The sequence below is a fragment of the Syngnathoides biaculeatus genome, chromosome 13 (assembly GCF_019802595.1).
Source record: "Syngnathoides biaculeatus isolate LvHL_M chromosome 13, ASM1980259v1, whole genome shotgun sequence".
Taxonomy (NCBI): Eukaryota; Metazoa; Chordata; class Actinopteri; order Syngnathiformes; family Syngnathidae; genus Syngnathoides; species Syngnathoides biaculeatus.
Window position 1 is genome coordinate 12459322 of NC_084652.1, and position 20127 is coordinate 12479448.

Genomic DNA, 20127 nt, shown 5'->3' on the forward strand with positions numbered 1-20127 from the left:
ATGAAGCTTTATGTTCTTTCTGGTGAGCAGTGGTTTTCACCTTGGATCTCTGCCATCGATGCCATTTTTGCCCTGTCTTTATTTTCTTGTGGTGTCATGAATACTAAGACTTAACTGAGGCAAGGGAGGCCCGCCCTTCTTTGTCCTGAATTCCTTTGTGGCTTCCTGGATGATTCATTGCTTATCTGATCTTGTCTCCCCATTGTTTTTAAATGTTTTTAATCACGTAAAGCACATTGAGTTATGTGTATGAAATGTGCTACATAAATAATTTTGCTTTGCGTTGGATTAGTGTTTTCGTGGGGTAATCTTTGCTGGCTGGCCACTCTTGGGAAGGTTCAGCACAGTTCCAGATTTTCTCCATTATCGGTTGATGTTCCACTCTATGGTTTGCTGGAATCCGAAAGGTTTAGAATTGGCTTTGTAACCTATCCAGACTTATTGATGTGAGTTATTTTGTTTCTTGACTGCTCTTGAATTTGTTGGGCTGGTGTCATTTTGCTGCAGCGTCTTTTTATCTTTTGTCCGACTTGATCTTGTCATACAGGTTCTGTTTAAGTGATTTGAAGAGTTCTGGAGGTAATCAGGCTCGGGTGTGATAAGTGAAACTCACCCTAAAGTTGTGATTAGCCACAATTCATTCATGATTTAAGAAAGGGGTTGGGTGGGGTGTAATTACGTTTTCACTCAGGGCCAAGTAACTTATTTTTTTCCCCCTTAATAAATGAAATTACCATTTCAAAACAGAATTTTAAGTTCCCTTGGGTTATCGTTATTTGATAGTTGTATTTGTTTGTTGTTCTTAAAGTGGGGAAACTATTAAAGAATATAAGAATCTGACAAGTGGGGCCAATACGTTTTCATTGCACTATAACTTTGCTTTAAGTCTGCTAGTTTGACGTTAACCCATAACAAAAAAAAAAAATGCCATAGCCAGTTAGCAAATAGCATTTATGTGGCAGTTATAACAAAGCAATGGGTATTTGATCACAAATGGTTCAGGAACATGTAAACTAACAACATAACAATACTCACAGTCAAATACTGTATTCTTTATCCTCTGCCAACATAACCACTATTCTAAGTTTACCGAGTTAAATTCTTCACTGTCTGTATTTACTGCCTCCTGGTGGCCAAGGCACACACAGCAGATGTAGCACAAAGAGGGGCTGGAATGGATTAATGATGTTTACATTTGTTTCAGTGGAGAAAGGTGAGGTTTAGATACAAGTGTTTTGACTTATGAGCGTAGTCAAGAAGCAAATTAAACTCTTAAGGCCCGACTACTACTACTACTACTACTACTACTACTACTACTGTACTGTGAATTTCCCTTGTAGTTGAGTAAAGTTACGGTATCTATTCATCCTTTATCATACTAAACATGTGGCCCAGTTTCATTTAATGTGGCAAAAACTGTCACACTTTTTATTCACAAAGATATAACTAAAGGTACGGTAAGTAATCATCAAAACAAAAATGTTCTTGTTCACTGAGAAAGTCAACATACTCATTTCATCAACATACTTTTAGGGTGGGTTTTTCATTTCTTTTATCCCTGTTCCAAGTGTGCAGTGATGACCTGACGCACAAGTTCAAGGGCTTCACGGTCATGAATGAAGACGAACGGTACGACGCCGTCCGACATTGTCGCTATGTGGACGAAGTGGTGCGGAACGCTCCTTGGACGTTAACGCCAGAGTTCCTTACCAAGCACCGCGTGAGTTGATGAGAGGACCTACAAGCTGGTCGCCTTGTTGTTTTGTATATATTTTTTTCAATGTTTGAAACTGTTGTGTCTGTTTTGATCATTTGTCCAGATTGACTTTGTGGCCCATGATGACATCCCATACTCCTCGGCAGGCAGTGACGACATATATAAGCACATTAAGGAAGCAGGTAAACAACCCATCCACTTATTCAGTTTATATGGGGCCTGTCCACATTAGTTTGGTGGGTCAGCTGAAGTATACCCCATCTGATTTTGGGGTACACCCTACGGAGCGGTCGCCATCCAATTGCACCAAATAAAAACCAATAAAAAATGAAATACATGCAATATAATACATTTTGCTTTCAATCACACCGAAAGAACAATTTGTTGTTTATGCAACATGGGCTCATTATTGCAGACATGCTAGATTTAAAGGTCCACTGTCATGAAATGCATGATTTTTAGTATGTTATTAATGAAAAAACAGCAGCCGGTATGGACCCATCCGTTTTTTCACCACAAAACATGATTTCGACGTATATGGCTTTTTGTAACTCCTGCCATGAAAATCCTCTCAAGGGATTTGTTTTTGACAAGAAGGAGGAGGCGACATTGGGGGGAGTAGTGCGCTCAAGTGGACTTGTTTGTTTCTATTAGTTTTACCTGCGGGAAGATAGCTCCTTGTTTCTTCGTGTTAGCCAAAATGCCGACTCGTTGCATTGCTGGATATTGCTCGAACACTCGGGAGGATGGAATCGCTTTTCATACTTTTCCAAAAGATCCGGTTCGTCGTGAAAAATGGATTGCACAGGTGCAAAGGAGGAGATCTTCGTGGGTTCCAAATGACAGGTAGGTGTGTATACAGCTACTAAAAAAAACCCAATAGTTGGGGGGGGGAGCGTAATCCGTAAATTAGGGGTGCTAAATATGTTGATGTGCGCATCGGAAGGCTTCCATGCAGTCGCTGCTGAAGGATGGTCTCTGTCGGCCCTTTGGATCACCGGCGGCCGGCTTGGCCTTGTCGACAATACTTCGGGGGGGTGGCTCGTCGTGGCACCGGGCAGCAGTGGCTCATCTCCTCATCGGAAGTGGATCGGACAAGGAGGCGGTTTGGGCGCAGCGTCGTTGTCGCTCGCAGGCGGGCAGCGTTGTTTTTATCACCGCCGCGCGGAGGTGGCTCGGGCTGGGAGGTGGTTTGCCCAAGATCCGCATATCATCTAAATATGGCTCGAAACGATAGGGTAATATTGCCCCAGTCGCTTCACTCAGTTGTGAGATGTTCTCTTCTTCGAGAATAGCTTCCCTGTCAGATGGGGCGTGTTCGTCTCCCATTGTAGGGGCAGCAGCGTGTTTTCAATGGCGAATGTCCCAGCATGATGTCACGGACAGAGGATGCAGCCAATATGGTGACCACCTGGATGTTGAATCACACTTCCGCAACTTTGCGCATGAATGATGCGCTCTCCGCTCATATTTATTTTTCGTACAGACATTGAAGTGAATGATGTTATGTATTTTTCATTGCAATATCTATTTTAGAATGTTTGTAGGGATGACACTTGGGCTTTAAGTTCTTGATGGCGCTGTCTACTATAAGAGTTTTGCTGTCATCTTGTGGCTTCCATACGCAATTACACGAGCTTCTGCCCTTCTCGCGGAAGAGCATTTAATTTTTCTGGCTGGCCTAAGTCAACAAAGTTACATATGTACTGTAAATACAAATAATATCCGGACAAATTAAGTGAGATTTGGTAATTTCCTACTTCACACCTAATAATCTCCTGCTGGTTGGGCATCACTGGTATACAGAATCGTAAACAATTGGAAGAGTCGTGACATGCTGTGATGTCTTTGTTGCGTGCAGGAATGTTTGCTCCCACCCAGCGAACGGAAGGCATCTCCACCTCCGACATTATCACGCGCATCGTCCGGGACTACGACTTGTACGTCAGGCGCAACTTACAGAGGGGCTACACGGCCAAGGAGCTCAACGTCAGCTTCATCAACGTAAGAAAACGCTCGCCACATTTAAAACTTTTGCGAGGGAGAGCAGCGACCTGACATGATCGTGTCGCGGATTTGTCGATGTTCTCTAGGAAAAGAAGTATCACCTGCAGGAGCGTGTGGACAAGGTTAAGAGGAAGGTACGAGACGTGGAGGAGAAGAGCAAAGAATTTGTCTTAAAGGTGGAGGAGAAAAGCATTGACCTCATCCAGAAGTGGGAGGAGAAGTCCCGGGAGTTCATCGGCAACTTCTTGCAGATGTTTGGGCCCGAGGGAGCTCTGGTGAGAACGTCTTGTGTTGTTTTTGATGACACTGCTCGAAAAACACATCAGTGAACGCTGCCGTGATGAAGGCCAGCTGCGATAACTTAAAAAAAAAAAAAGAAAAGAAAAAAAGCCAGCAGTCACCTTCTTTTACAAGCGCCCCTTTTTAACAGAGATCCTGTATTTGAAGATGTAGTTTAAGCCTTTTGTTTTTAAACACAACTCTGCACATTTACACAGCAACATAGTTGGGGTAGTTACAGCTAACCGTAACTGTTCATTGTCTCAATTAAAAGATGCGTGGCAGTATCATAAATAATCAAACTTGCTGTCCACCAGGGGTCTCCAACTCATTTTAGTTTGAGGGCGCCAATTTGATCTTAATTGGGCCACACCATTATTTATGGATTAATAGGTTATAAACAATGACTTTTCCAAACTGTTCCCATTGTTTTGTTGCAAATAATTACAAGTACATTTGGAAAATATTCCCATAATTCATTATCTTGTTGCCATTGTTATAGTTCTCTGGTGGGGGGGGAATCTGCAAGTGCAAATATGCGAGGGTCCTCTGTAGTAGGCAGCTGCGTTTTTCATTTGATCCGAGGAACCCCAGGCCAGCTCTTTGCTCTTTTTTTGTGCATTTTCGGCAATACAATAAGATTCTGCGTATCAAAATATCACAGTTTAATTTGTTGTGTGTGTGTGTGTGTGTGTGAACAGAAGCACATGCTGAAGGAGGGCAAAGGTCGCATGCTACAGGCCATCAGCCCCCGCCAGAGCCCCAGCAGCAGCCCGGCCCGCGAGGAGCGCTCGCCCTCTCCCACCTTCCGCCTGCCCTTCTTCAACAAGAGCTCCCCGCCCCCTTCGCCGTCCCCCCACCACAGCGGCGCACGAGGGGGCGGGTACCTCGTCAGCGAGGACGACAGCGACGATGACGAAGACGACGACAATTAGAGTGGCCGTTTTTATTTTGTCCTCTTCCCACACCTCAAATTTGATCAGCAGGTACTGCTGTTGGAATTCTAGCACTTGTCACGTGTTTATAGTCTTTATTTTTGTCCACCGATTCGTCACGTTCTTAATAAGCTGAGTGGGGTTGCGAAAGGGGTGGATCATTTCCGGTCAATTTCCAGGGGAAATTTGGAAATACTCGACGTAGAACCGGGAACTTCCCATGGGAATTAACTAAGAATTGATGGTAATTTCATGCAAATGTGTCATATTCAAGTGTCGCTGTATTAACAGAAACGAGGGGAAGGATGAGTTGGGGGGAGTTAAGAAGAGGAATTTAGAATTCAAGCGTATTAAATATATATTGTTTTTCGCAGACATCCATGTGAATGAAGTAGCTCTACTCTTCCACTTTTGAGGCCTTACTTAACTTGCACCATTTTGTCCGAGTGGCGGGATATCTGGCACGAGAACCTCGGATTTCAATACATAGATTTAAATTCCCTTATATGTAAACCAATGTTTTTAACTCATTATTTATTCCCATTAATTCCCTTGGAAAATGTCCATGATTTTTATGAAGAAGAAAAGATACTATGCTGTATCAACTTCAAAAATAGGCAAATACAAATTAACTTTACCACTAACGACAAGTGTTTGTGATTTTTTTTTTAAGACACTGATAATAGTGTAATGTACATATAACACACGTGAGCTGAATGGCAGTTAGGGTTTACATTTGTTTTATTTTTTAATTTTCTTTAGCTAAAATGGTCATCACGAATGCTAACCATTTAGCATTTTTCCGTCTCAAATTGTGTACACAAAATTTCTACTTTACATTCACCACCAGAAATAAGTACGTGCTACATTAACAGAAGTAACATTAAAAACTGCATTTGTCAGAGTACTTTAAACGTACTGTACTTTTTACTTTTAGAGTATGTGAATGAGCAATACTTTTACTCCGTTACAATGATCGTTCTGCCATTCCGTACATTTTATTTATCCATTGTTGCGTGTGCGCTTTTATTGTTATACTCCATCTTTGGCTTCCACATCGGCGCCTCTTGCGTCAATCTAACTTTTTTCATTCATTTATTTGGTCATTAATCAATTGGACAATCGATTCTTGAAAGATTTGAAAATGACAGCCCACATTTTGCAACCCTACTCATAATGTAGCACTCATTTTTAGGATTGTTTTTTTTTTTTTTTTTTTTTTTTTCAGTCCGCAGTGGCACAGTCCTGATTTTAATTGTCAGTGCAGTTTTACAACTGCTTTTTGTTCTCGAGCTAAATCTCTGGAAACAAAGCTTTGGCATATTTGGGGAAAACCTCATGCTTCCAGTCAGGCAAAACTAGACATCTGCGTGTTATACTACTAGTACACTAGTGAGTATGGCAAAGTGGTTCTACTAGTGTGGACGAGGCGTACTGATACGTGAACCTTAAAATGGATATCAAATATCAAACTAATTCCCGCTTGTTTAAAAAAAAATTATCTCATGTAAAGAATTTTATTTCGCATCAAGATTGTTTCAGCGACTTTAAATATTTGAGCGTGTCCTGTCTTGTGTAATAAAACTGTTTTCATGGGCCTGCGGAGAGGGAAGAACTCCAGTCTACACTCACTGGTCATAATTTTCGGTGCACCTGCTAATCTGCTGTGATCCAACATGAGAGCTCCACCAAAAACTGACATTAGTAATCAGCCTCATTCAAGTGTCTGATCTGTTCATCAAAGCAATGATCTCAATTGTAATAACTACAGATCCCCATTTGCTATTGGAATAATCATTTGGCTAATGTGGAATTTTCTTTGGATGGAAAGTGTTCCATTATCTCAGTGTGGTGACTAATGTCAACAGCGCCAGTAGCCAATTGTGTATCTGCCACCACTACAGTACTCGTGCTTTTTTTTTTAAAAGTGTATTTTAATTTTCATGTTATACTGTTTGGGGGTCTTTGGGGCCCCTACTCGTAAGAGTTGAATGTTGGGGTAAAAGTATTAAATGTGTCAGACAATGTGTGATGATGTGCCTAATCATTTGCTCTAAAAATGAGATGAAATCTACATTGTCAAATGTGAGTCGTTATTTTGGTCTGCTCAGAATTCTAATTATACATGCACCTTTCCATTAACATCCAACCATTTTTGGAGCCGCTTATCCTCACGAGGGTCACGGGAGTGCCAGAGCCAATCCAAGCTATCATCAGGCAGGAGGCAGGGTACACCTTGAACTGGTTGCCAGCCAGCAGGCCACATAGAGACAACCAATCGCACTCACCATCACAGTTACAAGAAATTTAGAGTCTCCAATTAATGCACGTTTTTGGGATGTGGGAGGAAACTGGAGTTTCTGGAAAAAACCCACATAGGCATAGGGAGAACATGCAAGCGCCACACAGGCAGGGCTGGGACTTGAATCCCAGACCTATCAACTGTGAGGCCAATGCTCCAACCCGTTGCTCCACCTTGAATTTGCAATATACACAACTTTTCAAAAGGTTTGGAGGTTACGCACAAGTAATTATTTTGGAGGGGGGAAAAAACCCAACATGAGTCTTTTGGATACATCGTCAGATTTTAATGGACAGAACGGTCACCAGGGCTACAAATATGAACCGAACATTGGAAAGGTAAACACCGGGATGGGGGAAGACCTCGCCTCTAAATCACACTGCAGGGAGGGCCCGATTTTCCCAAAACCGCTTTCTTTCTGGAAAGTGTTCCATCTAACAGTGGAAGAAGTTGGTCTTAGTGCTTTCAATACATTTAGGAAGATTAGTTTTCCTTTTTGAAGTAAAAAAAAAAAAAATGGCGGGGGTGGTTCAACAGGTAGCTGAGCTCATTAAGCTTGTCTGGAATGTCCTCTTCTCTCTTACTGAATGGAAAAATGACAAAAGCAGCAATTTAAAGCATCGCTGGGGTGGTCAGCAAGGGGGGGGGGGTTAATTATTGAATGGTGGACTACTCACTCATACACAAGAACAATACCAAGATTCATGTAAATCCACAACATCAACATGTCATCTTACCAGAAAGAATTCTCGAAAAGTGGTGCCGGACTATTCAAAGTCGAATGAGAGAGTGGATAACGACAACACTGAATGAACACAATCGAGCCCCCTTGTTGCACCTGCCGTCACGCCTGCTTTACTCATCACTACGAGATATACGATACAATAGTTCACAATTTCCATATATCTGTGCAGTATGCCATATTTATTTTTGTTTTAAATGATATCAAGTCAATTTCCAACACCTAGTTAAGAGGGGAGGGTGGGTGGGTCGGTGAGAGGTTTCAGATAAGCTCTAACAATAAATGGGACAGGAGACATAGAGGAACTGATAAATTCAGTAAGAGGATGGATGGGGCGGCTGCGCGTAAAGGGGAGGGGGGGGGGGGGGTGATGTTCCACTTCAGCAGCGTGTCTCGTAGATGCCCGAGCGGCCGATGTAGCGCACCCATTTGATCACGTCGTGGTCACTGTAGTTGAGCTTGGACTCGAACACCTTTAAGTAGCGCACCTTGAGGCCAGATGGGGCAAACGGGACCTACGGAGAGGCTGAGTCAGGGGGGGGGTGCTCAAGCAAAAATGTGCATGTGTGTGTGTGTTAGGAGTTGAACTGACTAAAAGTGACACAGCAATCCCAAATAATACATTAACACACGCATATGCTGACCTCAAAGTTCATGGAGATGGGAGGTCGAGCCCATTTCTTCTTGTCGTTGGTCGGCAACAGCTCGATCTCAGCGCTGATCTGAGACTCCTTCATTCCGGCCATGCGCTTGATCCTACGCAGGAAAAAAGAAAAATTACTATAAAAGCCTAAACGGAGAAGATGCATCCGGTCTAGATAGAGTGGATTTCAAATGTACAAATCGTACGTGTGTGACTCACTTCCAGACAATGGCGTTCTCACTGGCCTTGTACTTGGCTTTTCCCTTCATGCAAATCACCTGCACCCCGCTGGTGTTGAGGGGCGTTGGGATTCGGACCTGCACAAAAAAAAAAAAAAGCCAGTTTGTATCTTGACGACATAAAGCTCTGGGGAAACATCGCAAGTTTCACGCCTGCGTGCAGAAACTCTCACCTCGATCTTCTGGGCCAACAGTGATGGCTTGAAGTTGGACTTGATGACCACCTTCACTTCCAGCTTAGTGCGGCCAACCTCACGGACCAGAGGGATGACGCGGAACGGAAGGATGATGTCCTTAGTGGTGCGATACCTGCGAGCGGCACAAGAGAAGTCACATCAACCGTCGGCCATTGCGTTCATGGGAAAGCCTCTAAATAATAAACTTACCGTAACTTCCGGCCTACAAGCCGGATTTTTTTCCACATGCTTTCCACCCTGCGGTTTATGTGGTGATGCAGCTAATTTGTGCATTTTTTCTAATGGCCGTAAGGGGGCACTCGAGGGGAAAAGGTAAGAATGAGACCAGTGGAATGTATCTGCCGAGGAAGTGACTTTAACCGGCCCTGTTAGCGCTGTGCTAGCGTGTTGCTGATGTGTTACTGGCATCGCTCAGTGATATTTTCCAGTAAGTCTTATTTTAACCGGTCCTATTAGCGTTAGTGTGTGCGCGGTGCTAGCGTTAGCACTAGCGTTAAACTCTTTCTCTTGTGTTTCAATGAACAAATGTTCTCGGTGAGGCTTGTAACCAGGTGCACTCTGTAGGCTGGGAATTACGGCACTGTTTTCAAAAATGTATTTAAGGTACCGTATTTAATTTATTTATTTACCGCACTATAAGGCGCACCTAAAAGCCTTTAATTTTTTCTAAAGCAGACAGTGCGCCTTATAATCCGGTGCACCTTATGTATGGATCAAAATTGAACTTTTAGTGCAGCTCCATCGAATGGATGCATAACGTAACCCCAGCCTGTACTTTAGCGTCTATTCTATGCGCTTTAAAATCCGGTGCGCCTTATATATGGAAAACGTTTTTAAATAGGCCATTCATTGGAGGTGCGCCTTATAATGCAGTGTGTCTTATAGTGCAGAAAATACGGTACTTTGTTGTCTGTCAGAGCAACTCCTCCCCCTCCACTCCGTCACACTGCTCGTGTCCATCACAATGAGCAACTAACCTCATAAGCTCATACTCCCCGTCGGGGGGGATGAAGCTGATGCTGCGCTCCGAGTCGAACTTGCTGAGGCGCACGCACTGGTGGAAGGTGCAGTCGTCGATGGCGATGGACTGCTTCCCGCTGGCAGACACAACAGCGTCATGAAAAGCGCACGCAGACACCATTCATAACAGTTAGCTCTGGTGCTCCAACATTCAAGCACTACGCTGCCAGCTATGAAGTCACGCACACAGACACGACCGCTTGCGCCAAGTCATCATCGATATGGAACAGGTTAATGATGTTAAACCGCAGCTGCTGTTAGGTGTTTGGAGTGGAAGGCTTTTGAGTCGAGCAGGGAGCTATGTGGGGCTCAAAAACAAACGAGGAGGAAACCACCAGGCAGCGGAGGCGTTGATAAGGTGTTTTTAATTGGTTGTGAGGGAGGGGGGCATCGGTGCATGAGATGCATGTATGAGATGTAGAGCAATGTCCAGAAGTGTTTGTACAGTGACAGCTTTGATGCTTTTGAAACCAATTTGGAGTTTTTGCATACTTTCTAAAACGACCCAAAGGCAAAAATCGCAAAAGCAAGTACGTTAGTTAAAGTGAGGCGGCTCGACTGAGAGACGTAAGGAGAAGCAAAGTTTAGTCTGGGTTGTTAGCAGAAGACATCCACATTTGTTCTTTTCAGGTGCATTATTTCTACATCAAATCTGTGGACCCATGTTGCCTGTTGACTTTCATATTAATCTGTTTTGTGGTATATTTAAGATTTACATTTCTACTAGACATTACTGTAATAACGACAAAATAGAAGTATAGATGTTCACATTTAACTTGTTTTTTTTCCCTACACCGTCTTTAGCTTGCTTTGAGCGCGCGACTTCGTCTCATCCACGTGTGAGTGTCATCGCTTCCTTTTATAATGCTGACTAATGGTGAGGACGGGTTTTGTTACCACGATCACGGACAAAACTACAGGATCGCATTTTAGATGTACTGTAGACTTTAAAAACAAAAAAAGGACCACATTTATATCAGAAGGTACCGCTGTTAGCAAATGGGAAAAATGCTCTTCATTTCAGTCACAATTGTATTCCAAATTCACTGCAGTGATGCATAAGAGGAAAACCATAAAAAGTCTCCATCACTATATAAAACAATACTGGACCCAAATATATTGTATTTTGTGTGTGTGTGTGTGTGTGTGTTTTGTGAGTGCATGTGCGCACAGGTGTGTAAGTGAGGACACACGTCAGTACAGTACCTTCCTCCCCCTAAATCACTGAGGTACAGCACATAGAAAAGAAAGACAGGGAAAGAGAGAAGAGATGCATCCAAAACAAAAAAAAGGAAAGGGGGAAAAAAAATAAATCAAATGGTACATTTTGTCTTGTTAGAGACCAAAACAAGACAACACAAAGACGGGGGGTGGTTCTTCTTTTCTATCAGCGGGTTGAAAAGCAAATGGGGCCCGAACGCGAATTCCTGCGTCGCTCACCTCTTCCCGGCATCGTCAGACGCTCCTCCTTTGCCCTGCTTGTCGATGACGATCTTGTCGTTCATGCCGAATTTGCACTCGGGCATCCCGCTCAGGTAGCTCTTCATCACCACTCGGCCCGACACGTGGGCGCTCAGGACCTGGCCTAAAGCGTTGCAGATGCACATCAACAGTTACGTTCTTTTCTGTCTCCCACATGTGTAATCTAGTGATGGGGGGGGGGGGGGGGGGGTTTTAAAACCACATTTGCAGCAGTAGACAGCAAACCTTGTGGTGACATCAGCAGGTTGACGCTCTCCAGTACGTCCAGGAATAGTTCATTTCGTCGATATTTGATGCCCTCGCGACGCCAGCCAATCTGCCCCGTCACCTGGCTCGTTATTTGAGACTGCTCCTCTTTTGTCTGGAGATGACGGCACAAGGCCCGTCAGAAACCAACAAAGATGGCAGGCACGCAAAAAAAAAAAAAAAAAGCAAGCTGGAAATGAGAGCAGGTGGTTGCATGCTGCAGCTGGCAAGTTGCGGCATGTGTAACGCAAAGTCGATTAGGTGTTTTTTTTTTATTACCTGATGCTGAGGCAGGAACCGGTAATCCAGACCACATGAGGGAAAGAACACATAAAAATGGAAGAAAGGTTCTTTAAAATCACACTTGGTACAGATGGAAAATGTACTTAAAAAAACACCCGGTATCACCCACATAAATCAAAATGTGATTCAAAACTAATACAATGTTGACATGCCTAATAGTTAATGTTGCATCACAGGCCTTAAAAAAAATAAATAAATAAAAAAAATAAAAAAAAAACTGCCTCTACAAACAAGTTTTGAAAGATGTATTCATTTATTAATAATGCAAATGAATATTCGCAGGTCAGCATTTTTTTTTTTCAACCCATCCTGTGATATTTTCTGAAATAATAATAATAATATTGTTTTGGCACTATCTTCTGGCATCTTGGTGTCAAGGAACTATGTTGAACTGAGCTGCGTAGGCTGAGTCAAACATTATTTTTCCTCAAATTGCACATTTAGTATTGTGGTTGCTTATCCCTCTTATGAAACTAAATGATGCAAAATATCTTCTATCATCTTCATACAATACATACAAAAATATTTTAAATAAAGCTGGGAGCGTTAACCTAAAAAAAAAAAAAATTGTTAGCCCTTTTTTCCTAATCTTTTTTTAATCTACTATATGGAAAAAAAAGACTAAAAAAAAATTGTAGAGGAATCTGCGGTGATCCCCCAGCCTCCCGCAGTGATTTTCAAATTTTTATTTTAACTAATTCAGCATTGCAGGGGAAACAATACCGTTTAAGTACTCCATTTGCACCCGATGCCTGCTCTAAATTGTGCCACAAGAATAGAAACCTCCTCTTTACGTATTCATATTCTGGAAATTCACATAAATGGCTTATTGTGAGCTCAAAATGGTGAATTCCGCCAAAAACTGACTGAATGCATGTATGATTACACGCATTTTTTTTTGTCTAGTACAGTATTTACATATGTTGCAGCAACCATCTGTGTAAATATTGCCTTTTTTCCATATTTGTGCCAATATCAATCTATCTAGATGAGGAATTATGTCTCAATGTCACTTATGATCATCCTCCCAGAATACTGTGCTTTTTGTCTCTAACAGAATAATGTGTTTAAAGTTCAGAGAGGACACTGACCTGTCCCTTAATGCCCTGCTGAGTGATGAAGGTCTTCAAAGCTCCAGTTTCTGAGTTCTGAGGGTATCCAAAGTCCAGAATCTCTGCATGAACAAATACAAAATTGAACTACCAATAGGAGATGGGTTCATTGACAGAAAGAACAAACCAACTGTACAACAACATGCATCGGACTTGGATGATTTCTCCTGTATTGTACTCACCGTCGAGCAGCTCGTAGATGAGCACAAAGTTGTTCTTGATGTTCTCCTCGCTGATCTTGCCGAAATAGGCCGTCATGACGTCGCACATCTTGTACAGGAACTCAAACACCATGGCAGCGTTGACATTCTGCTTGGTGACAGCCGCCAGCCAGATGTTGGAGCGCTTCACGTGGAAGAAGCTCGTCCGGGCGATGTTGGTCACCGGCGAGCGGACCTGCTGCCGGGCGTGGATCACGTTCACGCGGAACGCGTCCACTGCGTTGCGCCTGCAATTTGAAGGAGAAGAAAAACCAATACAGTGTAGTCTCTTATCAATGGTGCTGCTGATGCTTACAGAGTAATACTGCAAAAGCAATGGGACAAATAAAAATTTGGAGCAACAGGTTAAGGCAACAACACCTCGGTAATATAAAGATGATTGAAACCATAAATTACAACAGGAGTTACTTCAAGACAGCTTGTAACAACATAAGTAGGGTACCACATTCCTTCTGTAAATACAGTAATCCCCCACTATTCAGAGGGGACGCATCCCCGTTGAGAAAAATTGACCATCCTGTCTAAAAAGCTTTAAACCTTAAATATAAAACTACGATTCAAAATACTTCAAAAATTGATCTGCCAATATTAGCATTAAAGATGCTGTAGTAGGCTTTTGCTTTCAAGCAGAAGCCTGCAGGTTCTACACTACTATTGAGTTGTTGAGGCAGTTCCAAATGGACCTGGGCCTCAAACAACGGAGAGGGAATTATTAACTTCCAAAACAGCAGTTCTGCTAGAAAAGCAAAAAAAAAAAAAAAATTGCAGGAAAAGCTTATTAGAAAAACTGAATTTTAAATAATGGAAAGTGTCTGCCGACTCATGCTTTAACAATAGTTTGAAGGCGATTGGTTGATTCTGAAGACAGGCACAGGCCACTTAGACAGCGCGCACAGTTATGCAAGCACATTATTTTAGATGATTATTTCTTCCCCTCTTGAAAATATTACTTTTTGTCCCCAACTTAGATGTACAGATTACAGACTAAATCAATAGTTGGGGGGGGGATTATTTAGCAACAGCTTTTAAAATCACCAAAATGTGGAATTTTAACAATGGTGTGTAGATTTTAATATTCATACACTTGCTTGACATCAATTACTGTACCACCTTCCTATTAATATCGGGCACGGCAGCACTTTAGGGTGTTTCAAATTAAAAAAAAAAAAAAAAAAATTCAGTGAACTGGGAAAAATGTACCACATGGGAAAAAAAGATTTTCTGAAAAAAAAAAGTGAGTGTAAACATTGTAGAAAGGGGGAAAATACTTTGTTGCAGTCATGGCAACAGCATTCGAGAGTATACACCAATGTAAACTTCTGACTTTTAATTGTCCATTTTTTTTTTTTTTTTTGGTAAAACAGTAAGGGCGTGTGCGGGCTAAAATGAATCATCATATCCCATGCGCAATCTTCATGCTAATCCACTGGTAGCACTTTTCTGTGTATGTTTTGCTTGGCTGCTTTCCATCAGACTGTGCTGGTTGGATTCATATCATGGCGGGCGTTTCATGCTTAAGGAATGTTTATGGTGAAATCCACTGGCATGCATGTTTAACTTGTGTGTGTGTCTGTCTGGAATGGGGGCAGGGGAGAGCGGGGGTTTGTTTGGTTGATGGCCATAAGAGGGGAGAGGGTGGGTCATGCTTGTTAGGTATGAGTTTTTCTTACCTATTCCTACATGGGCCAATATGGACAGATGGAGGAAAGTGGTGAGGGAAAGAAAAGAGGATGAAGAGTTGCAAAAATGCACAGGACACATTTTTGGGCGTGATGTACACAGACACATGGTGTTGATCATGATGTCATCATGAGATCATTTCAGCAGCATTAAATGTGTCTTGCAGTAAAGTGTAACCAAATTAGGATGAAGGAGTAAAAAAAAAAAAAAAAAAAACGCAGTAAAGTGTAACCAAAATAAGATGGAGTAAATATTGTTTTTAAAAAATGCAATCAATCACTTTTTTTCAAAGAAAAAAATGTTAAAAAGATAAGAACTAAATTCTGGTTGCCGGTACACTTTTGAACCTGTTGTGAGGAAGCCCTAGAAAGGTATAATACTGCAAATTGTAAAAAAAGGGAAAAAAAATAAACAGGTAAATTCCCTGCTTACACATAGGTGATAATTTACATGCTTACAAAAAAAAAAAAAAAAAAAAAAGCTATTAAACAGTGTTTAAAGAACTTGGCCAGCACAGAAAATGGTTAACAATTAGAATTGTCTATTTTAAATTCAAGTGTTAAACCAATCGTTCCATATAAATTGGACAAAAATTGATTTTGCATTGTACACTATACATCTGTGACTGTGCGTAGCTTTAAAAGGTCCCATATTTTCACTATAGAGTGACTAACATGTTTTTATATCAAAGTGTTGATTTCTTTTTTTTTTTTTTTTTAAATGCCTTGGTTTTGTCACACGAGTTTCCGCAAAAGGCCACTCTGACAGCTACTCCTATTTCACCCACTTTTGTATCCGGTTTGTCTATATTTTGTTTACAAACCGCCGTTCACCTAAATAGTTGCCTCAGTGCCGAAGACCCACATTTGCTGTATTCAGGCTCATTTATGGTTCAAGAGCGGAGAGGTAGGCGGCCATCTTCGCGAGTGACAAAGCTTGAGAATTCTGAATGACCTGATTTCAAGCTCCTTGGCAGAAAAGCCTCTGCAACTCACGAAGGCATGAATGATTTTAATTCATATTTCACGTGTTTACTGAGGTACTGTAGAGGGACTATAGCATCCCAAATACTAGAAAAAAAAAGTTGATAAAATGGCAACTTCAAAAAGCGGGGACCGATTTGGTGAGTGCAGAGTTAGCAGGCTGTCAACTTGTTAACCAGTCTGTGGGTTGAGTAAATCGATGTTGGTTGGAGACATTGGAAGTTCATGTTTAAATGTGCTTACTATGCCTTTGTTGTTTTCCCCCATTCTTTTAGGCAGGATTTCCTCCAGGCTTGCCACAATCACAGCAACTTAATTCTACGTGGAGTGCTGCATGCAACTGCAGTACATTAGTCGACCCAAGCATGTTGTTGGACAGACGGGAAGTACAAAGACATTTTGCAACTCTCTACAGCTAGCAAACTTTGAGCATAATGTGTCCGGCTGTACTTATATACCATGACATAACAGGAGACAGGTGCCCTTACTCATTAAGAGAAATATTCAGCTTTGTGTATAACCCCAGTCACTGTGATTTGACAAGCATGACTGCGCTCGCAAATCTGCACAGTCGAGTATGAAAAATCACGCATGTAAAATTTGTTACGAGTAGAAAAAAATACATACTGAAAGACGTCGCTTATTTTGTGTTGTCTTGACATTAATTTACATGTTTATTTCATAAACGTGAAGCAAACAAGCCTGCTCCGAAACAATCCGGATTCACCTGGAAACAGGAAATGCAAGTTAACCGTACTGAGCATGTACGGAAGTGAGGCCGAAAGCACGTTCCGAGCTGTTTCACGTACTGCGAGCGCATTTATGACGAAAGTCATCAACATAATGAGCTATGTCAAAGGAAATTCAGTTACACCAGCGGTGCTCAACGCATCGATTGTGAAGCACTGTGATGACGTAGCCCCCACCCCAAAAAAAGCCGTTGAACTATCATCCACCTCGTCGCTTGATACAGGTGTGGCCAATACGTCGAGCACACGCACATAAAGGCACATTCTAGCAAGCCGGCCTCCTATTTATGGCAGTCACGGCGATGCGTACTCCCCCCTCCAACAATACATCACGATTGCCAACAGGAATTTTTGTTACAATGTATCAACATTGTAGGTATAGACCGTTCGTGTTTATTCCTTGACAGGCCAGTGCATTTACATTTTTCTTCAGATGAAGTTTGTCAGATCAAGAATTTCTACTAATACCAGTTGAAATTGGAAATTATAATTATTGAGTTTGTTTTTTGTTTATTATATTTTTAATTCACAGTTATGTTATTTGAATCCAGTAGGTTATTTTAAGGTCTTGAGATTCCATCCTAAATCACACCCGCAACATTATCTGCAACCATGACTGACCACACCCGTAAGATTTTCAAATGTGAGTGACTGATTACCCATTAAGCCATTCAACACATATCCATGGGCCGTTTTGTGGAAGGATGACGTATGAGCCAACAATGTAACCATTGCACATTTCCAGTTCGTCGCTGTAATTTTTGGCCAAAGCATGTAATGGAGGGCACAAAGAAAAAAAAATTACATCCAATGGAAAAATCCAAGCGACTTACCCTATATCATCTCGATAGACCCGAGAGATAAGGACCTCCCCCTTGTGGTTGTAGATGAACAATCCTCCGATCATTGTGGCTGCTTCTCAGACCCAACAGGCCATGATGAAATCAAACTCAGCCTGACACACACACACACACACACACAAAGAAGGGAGGAAGGAAAGTGGGGACGGAAGTAAAGGGGGGTTGATGAAGAAGTGAAAGCTAGCATTAGTGACCATCATTACAGAGAGACATTTGTCCGCATAGTCACACACGCTTCATAGACCCTGCAGCTGCTCCTCTACAGCAAGACGTTTAAAGCATTTATTCTACATCCTATCCATCCACTGTGCTAAATTGTGCATGTCTTCACTAGTAAGACATTTTATTGCACTAGAGGAACTACTAGAACATACAAGTAGAACAACAATGCCTTTCAAATGGTGTTTTTTCTCCAGGACAGGACATGGGCAGAACAAGAAATAACGTCACACGAAAGTCGTAGTCATACAAGTCAATGCTAATCGTTTTACTTGTCATGAATGTCAGATAGTAGTGTATATGTGTGTGTGTGTGTGTGTGTGTGTGGGGGGGGGGGCGACACTGGTAAAACAGTTCTACTAATGCCACCTTGCTGTTCTACTAGTTTGCTCAATTGCATCACTGGTGAGGACAAAGGGTGTAGCAGTCATTGCTGCGACGTTCATCTTGTCCTAGATATTCCACAAACAATTGTGGTAAGACCAATGACGAAAACACAAATGCAAATGTCATTTATAGTTAGTTCAACATTTCATGTGCTCCACTACGACAGCCAAACTCACCTCAGTGACACCTTGTGTACTTCCACTATGAGATTAAAACCAGATTAAACAGTGTGGAGCACCGTGTCTGAGGCTTCTATTAGGTGGAAAATATGCAATGGAATCAAATAAAATACGATGATTAAAAAAAAAAATCTTTCCCCCAACATGCATACAAGACTTGCTTCTACAATTCAGTCGTGTAATTTGTAGAACGGAACATTGTGTGGGTTTTATCCTAAATCCTGATTGAAGATTCCTGAAAACCAAGGATGAAGGGCATGCTTGGAATTCCTGCAGGACAGGCCGTTCACATTAAACGCGACAACTAACAACGCGGCATCACCATATGACCCCAAAATCCTGAGAAATATTTACTTGTAGGACTAGTGCAGCGTCGTGACTGAATAAAACGACGATGAGCATGTCACGACTCCACTTTGATGGTCCTCCTTTCGGCCCCAAGTCAAGATGTCTGCTCATTCGGCCCATTTCCTTACGTTCATTAATGTTTCACATCTGTTCTCGTTTCCACACCGACCGTGGGATTGTAGCTGTACTTGCAACATTTGAACAAATGTATCAGTTTAAGAAACGAACACAGCTCTGACCTTCATCTTCAAAGTGATGGAAGAGAAGAATCCGGGCGCGATAGTGTTAGCTGGCTAATTTAGCTTGGGACGGCGGCCAAGCTAGCAGTGTCGGACAGCCACCTACCCTGCAGTCATTTCCGGTACAGCGAAAATAAAACTACTAAAGGGACACTGGTCTTGCAATACTTCGGTATATTATCAAAATACAAATTAAAAAATATGAAACACCACGAATAAATGTGCGAATAAACACCTATTAACTAATAACTGTCCTACGCCAACGCCAACGCTTTAATCTGAAAGGGAGGAAAAAGTGCAGTTCCGCTTCACACTCGCTCCTCTAAGCTAACTTGCTGCAAGTTAGCAGCGCGGCAGCTAACGTAGGTAGCATTAGCGCGACTCTAGAATGCTAACTGTTTGAGCAGCTATGCCACAGTTTTCACCATCCAAGTCAGCAGTCGCCTTCCACGGGCATATCTCTATGTCCGCTGTGTTGAACTTACCCTCGTTCTGTCACGGACGCCACCCGTCAATTCTCCCCCCGACTCGGCCTCCACTTCAGGCTCGAAGTAGTGGATACCCGGTTCACACCACAGCCGCTAGTTCGAGTTCCTTCCTTGTGGTCCTCAGATATGTCAGCTGACCCGCCGAGAGGCAGGAAAAGGAGCGGCAGCTGGCTGCGATGAGCACAACCGCACCCAGGCCTGGCTACGATAAGCCAGCAACGGCGCCGTTCAATTGTATTATTATACACCAAAAAAAAAAAAAAGCATCTTCAAGACATCTGGAACCATTCACATAAATTCCTACAATAAAACTTCCAAACAAATGAGATTTTACACATTCACTTTTTCATTCCACATTTGTCAACCAATTTTAATTTCACATTCTGTAACAACTCAACATTCCAGTTGGGTATCAGCATTCACACACAATTTCTGCAGATATTGCACTTTTTGAGTTATCTTTAATTATGCATGTTGAGACTGCACCCGAAGGAGCAAACTCCCAGTTGTTGTTTTTTTAAATGTCCCAAATTTATTTTATGTGCTTGTC

General features: G+C 42.1%; 2 protein-coding genes across 3 annotated transcripts in view; one reads left to right on the plus strand and one right to left on the minus strand.

The window, feature by feature from the left end:
• The window catches only part of pcyt1aa (phosphate cytidylyltransferase 1A, choline a), a 13437-nt gene extending 6427 nt beyond the window's left edge, over positions 1-7010 (plus strand). For both annotated transcript variants that reach the window (XM_061838485.1, XM_061838484.1), the window contains exons 5-9: positions 1569-1720; positions 1821-1899; positions 3579-3721; positions 3811-3999; positions 4705-7010. In XM_061838485.1, coding sequence (XP_061694469.1) covers positions 1569-1720; positions 1821-1899; positions 3579-3721; positions 3811-3999; positions 4705-4938 — 797 coding nt within the window. In that variant the 3' untranslated portion in view covers positions 4939-7010. The remainder of the gene's footprint in view (positions 1-1568; positions 1721-1820; positions 1900-3578; positions 3722-3810; positions 4000-4704) is intronic.
• A 1135-nt stretch (positions 7011-8145) lies between these two features.
• On the minus strand, positions 8146-19784 carry LOC133510592 (AP-2 complex subunit mu-A). Its single transcript, XM_061838659.1, has 12 exons — positions 19575-19784; positions 17691-17812; positions 13407-13672; positions 13204-13286; positions 12089-12094; positions 11789-11924; positions 11522-11666; positions 10039-10158; positions 9038-9173; positions 8845-8942; positions 8627-8738; positions 8146-8497 (listed from the first exon to the last, which is right to left on the minus strand). The coding sequence occupies exons 2-12, from the start codon at positions 17762-17764 to the stop codon at positions 8363-8365; spliced, it is 1311 nt and encodes a 436-aa protein (XP_061694643.1). The 5' UTR covers positions 17765-17812; positions 19575-19784; the 3' UTR covers positions 8146-8362.
• Between the last annotated feature and the right edge of the window lie 343 nt (positions 19785-20127).

What these genes read in the sequence shown, in the direction of transcription:
- LOC133510592 (XM_061838659.1), bottom strand. Translation starts at nt 17,764, where the DNA reads ATGATCGGAGGATTGTTCATCTACAACCACAAGGGGGAGGTCCTTATC. An exon ending in CCTGCTGATGTCACCACAAG is followed by an intron (nt 11,667 to 11,788) that starts GTTTGCTGTCTA and finishes GCAACGCTTTAG; the next exon opens with GCCAGGTCCTGAGCGCCCAC. An exon ending in TCTGACGATGCCGGGAAGAG is followed by an intron (nt 10,159 to 11,521) that starts GTGAGCGACGCA and finishes TGTGTCTGCCAG; the next exon opens with CGGGAAGCAGTCCATCGCCA.